The 14,299-nt window shown below is 38.8% G+C and overlaps 3 protein-coding genes across 4 annotated transcripts; 1 reads left to right on the top strand and 2 right to left on the bottom strand.

Moving 5' to 3' along the window:
• Positions 1–5,732: 5,732 nt before the first annotated feature.
• Positions 5,733–8,910, top strand: LOC120148428 (probable WRKY transcription factor 14). Of its 2 annotated transcripts, none has more exons than XM_039161555.1 (3): positions 5,733–6,688; positions 7,353–7,493; positions 7,954–8,910. In XM_039161555.1, the coding sequence occupies exons 1-3, from the start codon at positions 6,060–6,062 to the stop codon at positions 8,486–8,488; spliced, it is 1,305 nt and encodes a 434-aa protein (XP_039017486.1). In that variant the 5' UTR covers positions 5,733–6,059; the 3' UTR covers positions 8,489–8,910. The 2 variants fall into 2 exon arrangements, with proteins under 2 accessions (XP_039017486.1, XP_039017485.1); XM_039161554.1 differs by having other exon boundaries at positions 5,733–6,694.
• Positions 8,911–10,653: 1,743 nt separating this feature from the next.
• Positions 10,654–11,327, bottom strand: LOC120148424 (protein G1-like9). Its single transcript, XM_039161550.1, has one exon. It carries the CDS (start codon positions 11,200–11,202, stop codon positions 10,669–10,671), a length of 534 nt encoding a protein of 177 aa, XP_039017481.1. The 5' UTR covers positions 11,203–11,327; the 3' UTR covers positions 10,654–10,668.
• Positions 11,328–12,480: 1,153 nt separating this feature from the next.
• Positions 12,481–13,567, bottom strand: LOC120148438. Its single transcript, XM_039161560.1, has 2 exons — positions 13,270–13,567; positions 12,481–13,079 (listed from the first exon to the last, which is right to left on the bottom strand). The coding sequence occupies exons 1-2, from the start codon at positions 13,565–13,567 to the stop codon at positions 12,481–12,483; spliced, it is 897 nt and encodes a 298-aa protein (XP_039017491.1).
• Positions 13,568–14,299: the final 732 nt, after the last annotated feature.

Below are 14,299 nucleotides of genomic sequence, written 5' to 3'. Positions count from 1 at the left end.
TGGATAGTAATAAACAGCAGAAAGCAAAATCATAGAAAGTGAAGAATCACTATGAGAGGCCCCGGTCATACGTCCAAGTTTCAAACCAAATGCACTGCACCCTCTTCAAAAAAACCAATCGCAATCCCAAACGATTTTCCCTCGGACCGCTACTCCTGCACTAGTCTTTGGTAACACAAAACAATACAATACATTCTCCCTTCATTTTTACAACAGAACATTTGAATATACATACATAAATATATGAATTTCACTCCTTTATTTAAATGCATTTCTAATTATTTTACAATTAAATAATATATATATATATATTGATAAAAAATATATGTATTATACCTAAAAGCAATACAACAAAAGAGTACCTAATAACTATCCCTCCATGAATAAATCAATCACCCATCGTCAATGCCATACATTTAGGAGTCAAGGTTTCCTATATCATTTTTTAAGGATTTCGCATGTACAACTTCACAAATCTGTTAGGTATGGCTCATAAATATACCAGTAAAGAGAACATGAGATGGAGCGGAGTGAGCGAAGCGAACGCAGCGAACATCAACTGTCCTTACAAAGAAAGTCTCGTTGTGGGGTTACGAATTATGTGGGTTGGGGGTGCGGGGGCACAGACCCCGCGGTATGGTACAGGGTTGATTTTGTAATTATGTACCAGGGTTTTCTATTATAAATAGAGATGTAACCTAGACTTAAAATATCATTGAATAAAACTTCTAGCGCCGCCTAGGCACCGAGGACGTAAGCACATTACCGAACCTCGTAAAATTCTCGTGTTCTTTTGTTTTCTTTACCCATTTTCGTCAACGATTGGTATCAGATGTCAGGAGCAAAATTCAAAGTTGCGAAATTAGATGGTCAGGGTAACTTCGGATTATGGAAAATGAGGGTGAAGGATCTATTGGTGCAGCAAGGGATCTTGAAGGATTTGCGACCTACAAAGCCGACGTCGATGGATGAGGAAGATTGGGAAGAATTGCAGCAGCGAGCGGAAGGAACCATACGATTATGCTTGGCGGACGAGGTCATGTATCACGTCATGCATCTATCGTCTCCAGACGAAATTTGGAGGAAGTTGGAAAGTCAGTTTATGTCCAAATTCTTAACAACAAAACTGTATCTGAAGCAGCGGCTGTATGGGCTGAAGATGCAGGACGATCATAATTTGGCGCAACACGTGAATGTCTTCAATCAAATCTTTTCTGATCTGGCTCGGCTTGATGTGAAAATTGAGGATGAAGACAGAGCGATGATTCTGTTGTGTTCGTTGCCTCCCTCTTACGAACACATGGTGACTACTCTTACATATGGGAAAGAGACTATCAACGTTGAGGAGATTACTGCAGCCTTGTTGGCTCACAACCAGCGGAAGCAGAATACAGGGGAAAGCTCTCAAGCCGATAGCTTATATGTCAAGGGTAATCGAGATCGTGGACGGAAGCCAGAGAATGCAGGGTCCGGGAAGTGGAATTCCAAATCCAAATCCAGGGATAAGAAGACGATTCACTGTTACAAGTGCAAGGAGGCGGGACATATGAAGCGAGACTGTCCGAAGTTGAAAAAGCAGACTGATGAGAAGCGTGATGGCTCATCCAAGTCTGTGAACGTGGTCGAGGATGATAATTCTGATTGCAGTGAGGGTGATATGCTTTCTATTTCAACGACACAATTGACGGATGCTTGGATTCTTGATTCTGGATGTTCTTATCACATCACGCCAAATAAGGAATGGTTTTCGACATACAGGCTGGTTAATTCTGGTTCGGTTTATTTGGGTGATGATCGATGTTGCAATATTGTTGGTATTGGTGATGTCAGAATTAAGCTGCACGATGGCTCCGTTCGGACGTTGAGTGGTGTTCGACATATCCCAGACTTGAAGAAGAATTTGATTTCCTTGGGCACTTTGCACAAGAATGGTTTTATCCCTAAGGCTGACGAGGATAGGGAAACCATTCGGATTGTTAAAGGAGCATTGACTGTGATGAAAGGCAAGATGACTGCAGGGAATATCTACAGATTGTTAGGGAGTACCGTTGCAGGTGGAGTTCACTCTTTTGAGTCATGTGATGATACGAAAAAATTGTGACATATGCGCCTTGCTCATCTTAGTGAACGTGGTATGGCAGAATTACACAAGAGAAACTTGTTGCATGGTGTCAAAAGCTGTAAGCTCGATTTTTGTAAGTTTTGTGTTCTTGGTAAACAGACTAAAGTCCGTTTTAAGACTGCGAAGCACACAACTCAAGGGATTCTTGATTATGTGCATTCTGAAGTATGGGGGCCTTCCACGACATCGTCTTTGGGTGGATCTAGGTACTATGTTAATTTCATTGATGATTTTTCACAGAAAGTTTGGGTGTATTTTTTGAAACAGAAATCTGAAGTTTTTGAGAAGTTCAAGCTGTGGAAAGCTGAGGTAGAAAATCAAACAGGACGAAAAATCAAGTGTTTGCGGTCTGAAAAAAGGTACGGAGTACACAGATTCACAGTTCCTACAATTTTGTAAGGAGCATGGGATTTAGAGGCATTTTACAGTGCGCAAGACACCACAACAGAATGGTGTTGCGGAACGAATGAACAGGTCATTGAATGAAAGAGCCAGATGTTTTCGGTTGAATGCGGGGCTTCCCAAACACTTCTGGGTTGAGGCTGTTAACATGGCGTGTTACCTTATCAATAGATCACCAAGGGCATCGCTGGCTGGGAAAGTTGCAGAAGAGGTATGGACTGGTCATGATGTTAGTTTTGATAACTTACGGATTTTTGGTTGTCCTGCTTATGTGCATGTACCTGCTGATGAGAGATCCAAACTTGATGCAAAATCGAAGGAGTGCATTTTTCTGGGTTACAAGAAAGGTGTCAAAGGATTCAAGTTTTGGGATCCAGTTACGAAAAAGTTGTGATTAGTAGAGATGTCGTTTTTGATGAACAGTCCATGTTGTAGCAGAAGCAAGACACGACAGTGGTGGATTTCGAGCAGTTTGCAGTTGAGAAACCAGAAACTTCTCAACTGACTTCTGGTGGTTCCACTACGGATGATTTGCAGGATTATAGTCTCGCCAGAGACAGGGTGAGACGGACGAATATAAAGCCTCCGAACAGATTGGGTTTTGAAGACTTGGTATCTTTTGCACTTATTGTTAGCAGTGATGATCCGGTTACTTTTCATGATGCCGTTACTAGTCAGGAAAACGACAAGTGGATGGCAGCCATGGTTGAGGAGATGGAGTCTTTGAATCACAATCGCACATGGGAGTTAGTTCCCCTTCCTGAGGGTAAGAAGCCGATTGGTTGCAAATAGGTGTATAAAAAGAAACCAGCAGTAACAAAAAAAGAGGGGGAGAAGTTCAAGGCTCGTTTGGTAGCGAAGGGTTTTTCACAGCAGAAAGGAGTTGATTATGATGAAATCTTTTCTCCTGTGGTCAGCACACTTCAATCCGAGCAGTACTTGCATTGGTGGCTAGTTGGGATTTGAATTTAGAGCAGATGGATATTAAAACTGCTTTTTTGCATGGTGATTTAGAGGAGCAGATCTACATGCGGCAACCTGAAGGTTTCACTCAACCTGGAAACGAGCATTTAGTTTGCAGATTGAAGAAATCTTTGTACGGGTTGAAATAATCTCCGAGACAGTGGTATAAACGGTTTGACTCCTATATGATCAAGATTGGCTACAACCGATGTGAGTATGATTATTGTGTCTGTGTTAAGAGCCTTGATGATGGTTCTTTTATTTTTTCTATTATTGTATGTTGATGATATGTTGATTGCTGCGAAGAACATGGATGATGTTATCGGTTTAAAAACTTTATTAAGTCAAGAATTTGATATGAAAAATTTAGGTGCTGCAAAGAAAATTCTTGGAATGGAAATTTGCAGGGACAAAGACTCAAGGAAACTGCGGCTATCTCAACGGGGTTATGTTGAGAAAATGCTAGAAAGGTTTGTGATGAGCAGCGCGAAACCAGTTAGCAGTCCATTGGCGAATCACTTTAAGCTCTCATCAGAATAGTGCCCTAAGACAGATAAGGAAGCTGAAGATATGGCAAAGGTTCCGTATTCTAATGCTGTTGGCTGCTTGATGTATACGATGGTATGTACTCGTCCTGATTTAGCTCATGTTGTTAGTCAAGTTTGTAAGTACATGTCTAAACCTGGTAAGCAACATTGGGAAGCAGTCAAGTGGATCTTTCGGTACTTAAAGGGTACTGTGGGACATGGAATTGTTTTTGGGAGTCAGCGGGATAATCCTTTGGTTGTAGGATATGTGGATTCAGACTATGCAGGTGACTTGGATAATAGAAGATCTACGACAGGGTATGTCTTTACTCTTGGTGGAGGGCCTATTTGTTTGAAGTCTACTGTTCAATCTGTTGTGGCTCTATCTACAACTGAAGCTGAGTACATGGCAGCGGCTGAAGCTGCAAAAGAAGCTTTATGGCTTACTGGTTTAGTGAAGGAGTTGGGTGTTCAACAAGGTGGAGTTCAGTTGCTTTGTGATAATCAAAGTGCTATTCACTTGGCTAAGAATCAGGTGTATCGTGCTAGAACTAAACATATTGATGTAAGGTTCTACAAGATCAGAGAGTTGGTTGCATCTGGAGAGGTTTTGTTTCAGAAGGTACATACTGATGAGAATGCTGCTGATATGTTCACCAAGCCAGTTACGACAGACAAGTTCAAGCATTGCTTGGACTTGTTGAATGTTTCGAGTTGTTAAAGAAGCAAGGTAACCCAACCCACATTGAAGTTTCCAAGGGGCAGGATATTCGCCAAGGTGGAGATTTGTTAGGTATGGCTCATAAATATACCAGTAAAGAGGACAGGAGATGGAGCGGAGTGACCTGTCCTTACAAAGAAAGTCTCGTTGTGGGGTTACGAATTATGTGGGTTGGGGGTGCGGGGGCGCAGGCCCGCTGTACGGTATAGGGTTGATTTTGTAATTATGTACCAGGGTTTTCTATTATAAATAGATATGTAACCTAGACCTAAAATATCATTGAATAAAACTTCTAGCGCCGCCTAGGCACCGAGGACGTAAGCACATTGCCGAACCTCGTAAAATTCTCGTGTTCTTTTGTTTTCTTTACCCGTTTTCGTCAACAAAATCAATCCAAAAAATTCATCATTCGATCTAACACTCAATCTATTAAAACAATATCTATTTCGTTTATCTCGTATGAAGTAAATGAAAGCGTTCCAAGTTAACTTGAGAAGAAGAGTGAGGGAAGACTTACCTTTGAAAGTAGCAATCACCCAATTCAACTCTCTATCCCAATAACGTACTCTCTGCCGTATACCACACCTAGCAAGGGCCATCTCCCAAATAGCAGCCGAGACCCCATAATTGAAGAATAGATGACTTCTAGATTTCAGTTCAACTTCACATAGCACACACACGCCATCAATGGTCACACCCAAATGCAACGGCCTATCTTTAGTTGCCAGCCGATCAAGAGCAGTCATCAAAAAAATTATAGCATGATGAGACACGTGCAGTGGAAACCATACTGCCGTCTATCATAGAACTCAATCCATTCTTCTTGTAATACTACAAAAAAAATACTACCATTTGGCTGTATGGATTGGACCCATTTGGCCTTAACTCTTGTAAGACTGTTTTAGTAATACTACCATTTGTTTTTTAATTTCTATCATATATAAAAACAACCAGTTTTGTATTAAAATTCAGGGACTCTCTCTCTCTCCCCATCATCTATCTCTCTTTAGAAAAGAACAGAAAAGAAACAGTATTGAGTTTCTTTTGTTTGCTTTTGATGTGAAGAAAGAAGATTATATTGGTCGATCGGTTTTGTTCTCAAACCTTGAAACAAAAAGGACCCTGTTTCTTTGGATCCAATAGCCAAAACCCATCTCTTCAAAAAATCAAAAACATTTGCATGCTTTTTCACGTCTGCAGTTAGTGTGGGTGCAAATTGAAGCTCAGAGAAGTGTGGGAATGGAGAAACTATAGATGAAGGTTTTGTTTTGTTTTTTCTAATAAGAGAGAGCACGCTGTTTGTTTCGTACATGTTTCCTTACAAATGGAGAACTACCGAGGCGAAGGTGATTTAAACGACATAGTTCGGGCAAGTGGTGGTGGTGGTCCGTTGAGCTGTGTCACTAGTCAAGGCTCAGATATGGTTCCTACTTCAACCTGGCAGCGATTCCCATCGGATCCATTGAATTTCTCTTCTTCAGCCATGGAAGGTTATGGTTTAAACGCTTTTGGTGACCCTTTCTCGAGTGTCTCCGATCCACTTGTTCAAGAGCTTGACGTGCCTGCTGGTTCGACATACTTCACCAGCCCTAATTCAGCCGATCATCATCGCATCATCAGTACCAGTTCGACCACCGTTGATGATGCAACCAACTTCCCCGATTCAACAACAATCGTGGGTCAAAGCAAGCTGTTTGAAGAAGATACGCGGAGTCCTTGGAACGTATTTTCTCGGATTCAGATCTCCCCAGTAAGCTCAAGTAAGCTACCTTTGTCGCCCTGTGATTCGCCGATGACGGCTCCTTCCACGGGTGTTTCCCCGAGGGGAATTAAGGCGCCTGCTGTACTTCCAAGCGACATGATTAATGCCAAAACCGCCTCCAAACATTGCTTGATTGATAACACTGGCCCAGTGCAGATCTCATCTCCGCGGAATCTGGGTATCAAGAGAAGGTTAGGGTAATATTTAATTCTCTAAGCTCAACCTTCGTTATTTTACTCTGAAAATAAACCCCTCAACTAGCTACTATATTTTTATATTCTTCTTCCCTATCTCATTAATTGACACCCATGATGCATGAATTAATAACATTTAGGGAATTAATGAAATTTCCAGAACTTTGGAGTTTTCTTTTTACTTTCATAAAATCATGTAGTGGATGTGAGAAATTAGGGTTTATTGTTAGTTTGTTACTAATTAATCAAATACCATAAATATTTGCCTGAATTTTATGCATTGGAGTGTATGATTTGTAGGCAAGTCTCGCTCACTCTGAGGTTTCTATTAATGCTTAAAATGTTGAAATCTGGAAAGACTTTAATCAAACCTGGAAAGCTAGATAGGTAGCTTAATTGGGAAACTTAGCTTTCGTGTAGTTATATGAAGTACTTTTCTTCCTTAAGCCACCTGAAATATCATGGATGATGATGTTCACTGCTTTTTGTTTTTAAAAATATTGAACAATCACTTTCACCTTCTTTGGGAAAAAATTATGTCCAAAATAATCTCATCTCATGCTCTTGAATGCTATTCTTTCGTTATTTATTAAAAGAATAAGTTTTTAAAATAACTAACATTAATTCTTGTGGAAATGTGTATATATATCCATACATATAGAAAGAGCCAGGTTAAGAAGGTGGTTTGTATTCCAGCACCAGCAGCTGCAAACAGCAGGTCTAGTGGAGAAGTAGTTCCTTCGGATCTGTGGGCATGGAGAAAATATGGGCAGAAACCCATCAAAGGTTCCCCTTATCCAAGGTACATATAAAATATACTCTATTTATGCATATAGATTATTACTATTATATCAATGAAACTTAACATTATTACCAGTTAGTTACGTTATCATTGGCAAAATGAGTAGCCAAAAGCTGCTAATAAGTTTGAGAAACTAGAGCTGCCGTTCAGTAGCTATTCTGCGGTCTTCTGAGATGACAAGTTGCAGAAATCATGTTTTTTGGTTGCTTTGTAGTGTTTCTTAATTATAATAATAAAAAAAGTTATATTTACTATGGGATCATGCGAGTTTCCCTTGCACAGTTGTTCATTGTATTTGTACATGTTCATCTATCGCCGAAACTTTTCCTAATATATACAAACATAACTAACCAATGTTTTTTTTCTCTCTTCTTTGCTTCACTATCACACATATATAAATATATATATATATGTTTAGGAAAGATATTATGATTGAGATTGTGCATTTCATGTATTCCAGGGGATACTACAGATGCAGCAGTTCCAAAGGCTGTTCTGCAAAGAAGCAAGTGGAGAGGAGCCGAAATGATCCCAACATTCTTGTTATCACCTATACGTCGGAGCACAATCATCCATGGCCGACTCAAAGGAATGCTCTCGCGGGATCCACAAGGTCTCAGCCATCCAAAACCAATAATGCTTCTTCTGCCCCCAAGGATGAAGACCTTAAGGAGAGCAGCAACGATGCATTGTCTCCCACTAATGTACCTGCTGCTGTCAGCTCATCTGCTAAAGAAGAGAGCGATGGCATGGAGAAGCAGCTGGAAATGCACGATGGTGAATTCACCCAACGAATCCCTCAAAATTACAAGCCATCATTAATGGCAGACTCCCAGCAGGCCGAGGATTTATTTGCTGAATTGGATGAGATAGAGACAGACCCTCTTAACCTATTGTTTCCACAAGGATTCGATCAGGATGAGCAGAAAGAAAAGAAAACAATGGACCCTTTTGGTTTGTTTGATTGGCCAGGGAACAACAATGCTTCTTTCTAATTAAAATAAAGTTCATTAACCTTGATTTTGAAGCTTAATTCAGATTCAAAGGTTATGTTTTGTTGCTATTAAGTATTCACCGGCTAGAATAAGTACGGAGATTAGGGAAAAGGCCCACATTCGTTTTGGATGGGACAGAAAGCTGAGGAACAGAAGGTTTCAATAGTGCAAAAGAAATACGTGCCATCAGATCAGACATGACTGGAAAAACTCAGGCAGCAGATTGATTTAGGATGGGACTTGCCCTTCCTTCTTTATTTCTGTTCTTTTACTAAGGAAAAGGAGGAGAGAAGGGGGGAAAACCCATTATTAAAATGCTTTGATGGTGATGAAATAGGTGGTAAAAAAAGTCGTTTGAAAAACTTGACTTTTCTTGTCAAATCTTATTGTCTAGGGATATGTGCAAATGGGTGAGTAAGATTATTTTTAATAAAAACTTTTCTTCTTTACCAAACAAAGTTGGGATTCAAGCAGAAATTCCTGATTAATGCAACAACTGTTGGATTACTGCAGTTTCATAATATTAAAAACAACTTCTTTGCTGAGAATTTGTTTTAAATTGATCCATGTTGACAGTTTTTCTTATTTGTGTCATCAATTCATCCGAATTTTAGCAACTTTACAATTAAGTTGATGAGACAATAACAAAAAAAAAAAAAACTCAACTCTTGTTGTAGTTGAGAGACGCAGGACGATCTTGGGGCTAAGCCTTGTCTGATAAAAGCCACAGAAATGAAGGCTTTAATTTTTGGCCCAACAATGGAAACCCTAATTAGGTCAGGGTTTATGTTGTTATCAAGTAGGTTCCACGACGTCACTTTATAATTTGTCATTCCATTATTGTGTTTTCCCATCTTATTTTTCTCTTCAAAAAATAATTAAAGAAATATATTATTTATAATAATAAAAGAAAACATTGAAGTGAACAACACTCCTGTCCCTGTGTCTTTGAAGGCAAGCGCGTGTATTCTGTTTCCTTTCCCCCCCTAATTATATAAGCATATTCATATGCTATTCTACAATAATTCAAGCATCAGCTTTGCATTTTCCTCTCTAATTAAAACACCTTTTCTTTCTTTCTCTAATTATTAAGCATATTCATATCCTATTCTGCAATAATTGAAGCATGCAATTCCCTAAACTGTCATTTCCTTATATATATCACTGCATAAATATTCAATTCTTAAATCTTATAAATAATAGTAAAATCATGTATAAGAAGAAATTGAAATTGTTTATAGACATCAATTTAATCTTAAACACAAGGATTGTTTTACTAAACATGATAGATTTCGTGACTAATGTGTTATTATCGCATTCCTTACCGGGGGGGGGGAATTGAATAAATTGTAAAGATGTAGGACCGAGTAATAATGATGACAGTTTTTGGAAAATAATGTGTCGAGGAAAAGCAAAGCAAATCAGGATATAACCTAATCCGACCACCACCACCATTAAAAAATTTGAAGAAAAAGGGAAATATCAATTGTCAAAATCAAGTCTCTATCTCTCATCCTCTTCTAACCATTTTATACTTTTGTGGATGAAAAATAAGCCACGCCTCATTTCCAGTTACAATTAATTTGCATGGCCTGTGTTATAAAGGATCATTCATTGTGGCAAGTTGACAATTAATTTGCAAAGTGGAGAGGAATGTGTTGTATCTTAGACCTCGATTTGCTTTGTTACAAGATTAAATGACTGATTTGGGGTGATTCTATTTGGAATGTGATTAGGATGTTAGGGTTAAGGTTTCTTGGGATAGACGGAAGGGAAGGATGCCATTGCGATGCTTGAAATCACTATATCGCCTCTCTTTGGAGAGAAAGAAACAAGATTAATGATAAATAATAGCCAAATTATTATTAATAAATATATCAAATTTCAAAGTTAATATTCAAATTAATTGTAAATAATGAGATTTCAAAAGTTTTTACGTAAAGTAGATTTTGAAGCTCAGTTATCATGAATTTTGTAATAAAAGCATAAAATTGAGTATTAAAATAAAATCAAACATCGAGAATCGAAACAGTCATTTGATTTTCTTCCATTAATCTGATGAAGGAAGAAAAGAAAAAGCTGGAGATTAGTAGTCCAGTGAGAGCGACCAACAACATATACCAGGCAGGACCACCCGAGTTGTATAATTATCAGTAGCTGTTGAGTTCTTTGTTTTTAAGCTATAATCTATGTCCTCTAGCATTAGCTTCAGACTCCTTCGCTTTCCTCAGGTACAGCTTTACAATTCGAGCACTGAAAGGGTTCATCTCCGGTTGGCCTACGTTCTCCTCAAAAGCCACAAGGAGCCGTCCGACCAGACCGTCCAAGCTGCTCCAAGCTTCATTGAGAGGGCAAGAGCATGGCGGTGGTGGTTCAGGCCGGTTCACCGAAAAGGTACAGTTTTGGGTGTGGATTTTGGTGTCCCCGTACCGACCTTCCAAGAATTCGAGCACGTGTACGCCGCTGCACTGGGGAAGATGCAAGTGTGGATGATGAATCTTCAGGTACTGCACGAACGCGTTCCAGTCACGTTGTTTCTGTGATTCATAGCGGCTAAAAGCCGGGACGAGCAGGGCGGGTTGTGGCGATGGTGGGAAAAAGGGTGTCCAACGTTGATGGTTCACTGCCTGCTGATTACTTCGATAATGAGACCTGCGGTTAGACGAGACTCTTGCGGCGGCGGCGGCGGCGGCGGCTGCTACGGCGGCTGACATGTTGAGTTTAATTATTTTTTTTGGATTGGTGGCTAGCTAGGGTGGTGAAGCTACAACAACGGACACATATGCAGAAACAGTAGTTGGATTAAGGATGATTCCTTTGGCTATGAATTCCTCCTCTGTATTTGATTATAATTTAGATATAAAGAACAAGGCATTTGAAATGTTGATCACCGGTACCTATATATATATACGCGCGCGTGTGTGCTCACTGAGCAGGAGAGTATTTGTTAATAATTGTTAATCAATAATTATTAGACACTGTTTTTCAATGGAATTTTATTGCAGCAATAAAATGGCAAACGGAAAATACGAATGGGTTAATGATGGGAAACAACGCTGGTCTGCAACAGTAACGCATCTTCGTATTGCATTTAAGTACGTGGAATTTCTGAAGTGTAGATGCTTGTTTTAATAGGTTTAAAAAAAAAATTCTGGACCTTTGATGGTTAATTATTATTTAAACAGTAAGGGTTCCTCTTGTTTCATTCTGTGGGGCTTTGGGGAATGGACTGTTAGTTTTGACAACCTCAAATTATGTTTTTCTTCTTCTTTTTTGGGTTCAGTATTACTACAAAAAGAAAAAGAAAGAGCACAATCTCCTTGTGGAAACTAGTATTTGTAATTGCAAAATACTTTTTAAGATACACATTCTGATTTCTGGGTCTCAGCTTCACCATGTTAACACTTGACTTTCATAAATAACCAATAATTAGCTGAATGCTGAATATTGTGCTTGTTGTTCCCTGTTCACTTCTCTCTCAAGTTGCATATATCTCTTCTGCTTTTCTTGTTCGGAGATGTATTTTTTTTTAAAAACTCGACTGTTTCTTCATTTTGGATGTTATGGTCTAGAGTTCTTGATTCTATGTTAAGGAGAGCCTTGAGGGGGGGAGGGGGGAATATATGAAATTGTATAGTTACCACTACTTGGTCAATGGCTTTGCTGTGTTATGAACCTTAGTGAATTCAAGAAAGAATTTAGGGATTTAGAGAAATTTAGAAGAATAGATTTAAGAGAAAAGATGAAATTTTCATTAATTGCCATAATAGATTGTTTTTCAGTATAATATTTCATTATATTCCTTCAGTACAAACAAATCTAATAGAATTTTATTTTGTACAGCTGGTAGTCAATTGATTCCAACAATCCTTCACGTGTTGGGCTGTTCATCAGCAAGCCCAAACTGGTGACTCCTCTCTAAGCAGGCCAGTTCCATAACCGATCTAACCTGTGCTCTTGTTGGATTCTCCACGCGGGTATCCTGCTCCAAGTTAAGAGACGATTTCTTTTGCTCCAGGTATTTTTTTCATTTCCCCCAATTCCTCACTCGTAATCCCTAATCCCTCGACAGAAATCCCTAACATTTTCCCTTTCTCTTCCATGTTCATAACATCTCCTTCCCCTTCACCCGATCCTCGTCCCCAAGGATCAAAATCTGGAAATTGAGACTTCAACACATTATAGTCTTCCCAAGTCGCATTTTTAGCCCCCAAATTCGACCACTGTATCAACAATTGCGTGACCGCTCGATTCTGTCTCTTCACTATCCTTTTATTAAGGACAATGGCTGGATACACCTTCATTTGTCCATCATCGCTTAATTCAGGAGGATTCTTCGAGGTAACTGTTCCTTCACCTACCTTCTTCTTCAATAGACTTACATGAAAAGCAAGGTGGATTTTAGAATGTGCTGGCAATTCTAATTGATACACAATTAACCCTATTTTTTTTTTTTGGATTTTGTATGGTCCATAATATTTCGCAACCAACTTCAAATTCTTCCTGACAGCTACTGAAGATTGTTTACGGGGCTGCAATTTGAGGTAAACCTCTTCTCCTTTTTGAAATTCTCGATCACTTCTATGTTTGTCTGCATTTTGTTTCATACGGTTTTGAGCCTTAGATAGATTCTCCTTAAGTAATCTCTATAGTTGTTCCCTTTCCACCATCATCTCATGTACTGTGTTGACACTAGTATAATTAGGCCAAGTAATCATAGGAGGCTTATATCCATACAATGCTTCGAAAGGTGTAATTCCTAGGTTTATGGAAACACATACTTCTCAAGTATTGTTCCAAACATTGGTTTAACCTTTCAGTCTGCCCATCTGTTTCTGGGTGGTAGGTTGTACTGAAAAAAGTAGTAGTTCCAAGTTGCCTCATTAATTCCTTCCAGAACAAACTTGTAAAAGTTTTGTCTCTGTCAGATATAGCTATCTTAGGAGGTCCATGCAATTTATAAACTTGCTCCAAATAGGTTCTAGCTATTTCAGTTATTGTATAAGGATGGGATATGGCTAAAAAATGACCATATTTGGAGTATTTATCCACTGTTACCAATATGCAATTGGATTTCATTGACTGTGGAAGTCCTTCAATGAAATCTTTAACACCCCCAACCCGTATCCGACCCGGATACGAGTCCGAAGTGTCACATTGACTTTTCAAACATTTATTCGTATAAAATAGTGAGTAATTTAAAAACTTTGGTAACATTTAAATTATTTCAAAACGTTTACAACAGATATCAGAGTTCATACCATTTATATCTTTAGACTACATGCCAACTACACTCTGTAAACAGTACATACATTTTCTGATCTGACATTTGGTAAGGAGAACTGACATGTCTTGCTCCGCATTACTCTTTATTCTTCTCGAAACCTACGTGTGAAACAATCACACGCTAAGTCGTTGACTTAGTGAGGCAATAATTAAACATATAACAATAAATTTATGAACGTGCATTCATACCATTTGAATCATGACATTTCAATATGCATGTATCTATTGCATGATAACAATATATATAATCATGTCATACACACACGCAACCTACCTTCTTGTATTACTTTCACTTTTCGTTTGTCTTCCAATTGCATTGCCCATGTACATTATTATCTTTATCAACATCATTATAATTCAAGCAACACATGACATATTACCAAAAGTATATACATCACATATATCTTATACATTACATTCCATGTTATCTCTTATTAGCCCATGTGCACCTGTGAGAACTGTAGATATGTGAGTCTATTGAGGTTGTGCACCACTATGCTGTCACCACAGCTCATATAAATGTCC

The sequence above is a fragment of the Hibiscus syriacus genome, unplaced genomic scaffold, assembly GCF_006381635.1.
Source record: "Hibiscus syriacus cultivar Baekdansim isolate YM2019G1 unplaced genomic scaffold, ASM638163v2 tig00110957_pilon, whole genome shotgun sequence".
Lineage (NCBI taxonomy): Eukaryota > Viridiplantae > Streptophyta > Magnoliopsida > Malvales > Malvaceae > Hibiscus > Hibiscus syriacus.
This window is presented reverse-complemented; position numbering and strand designations above follow the sequence as displayed.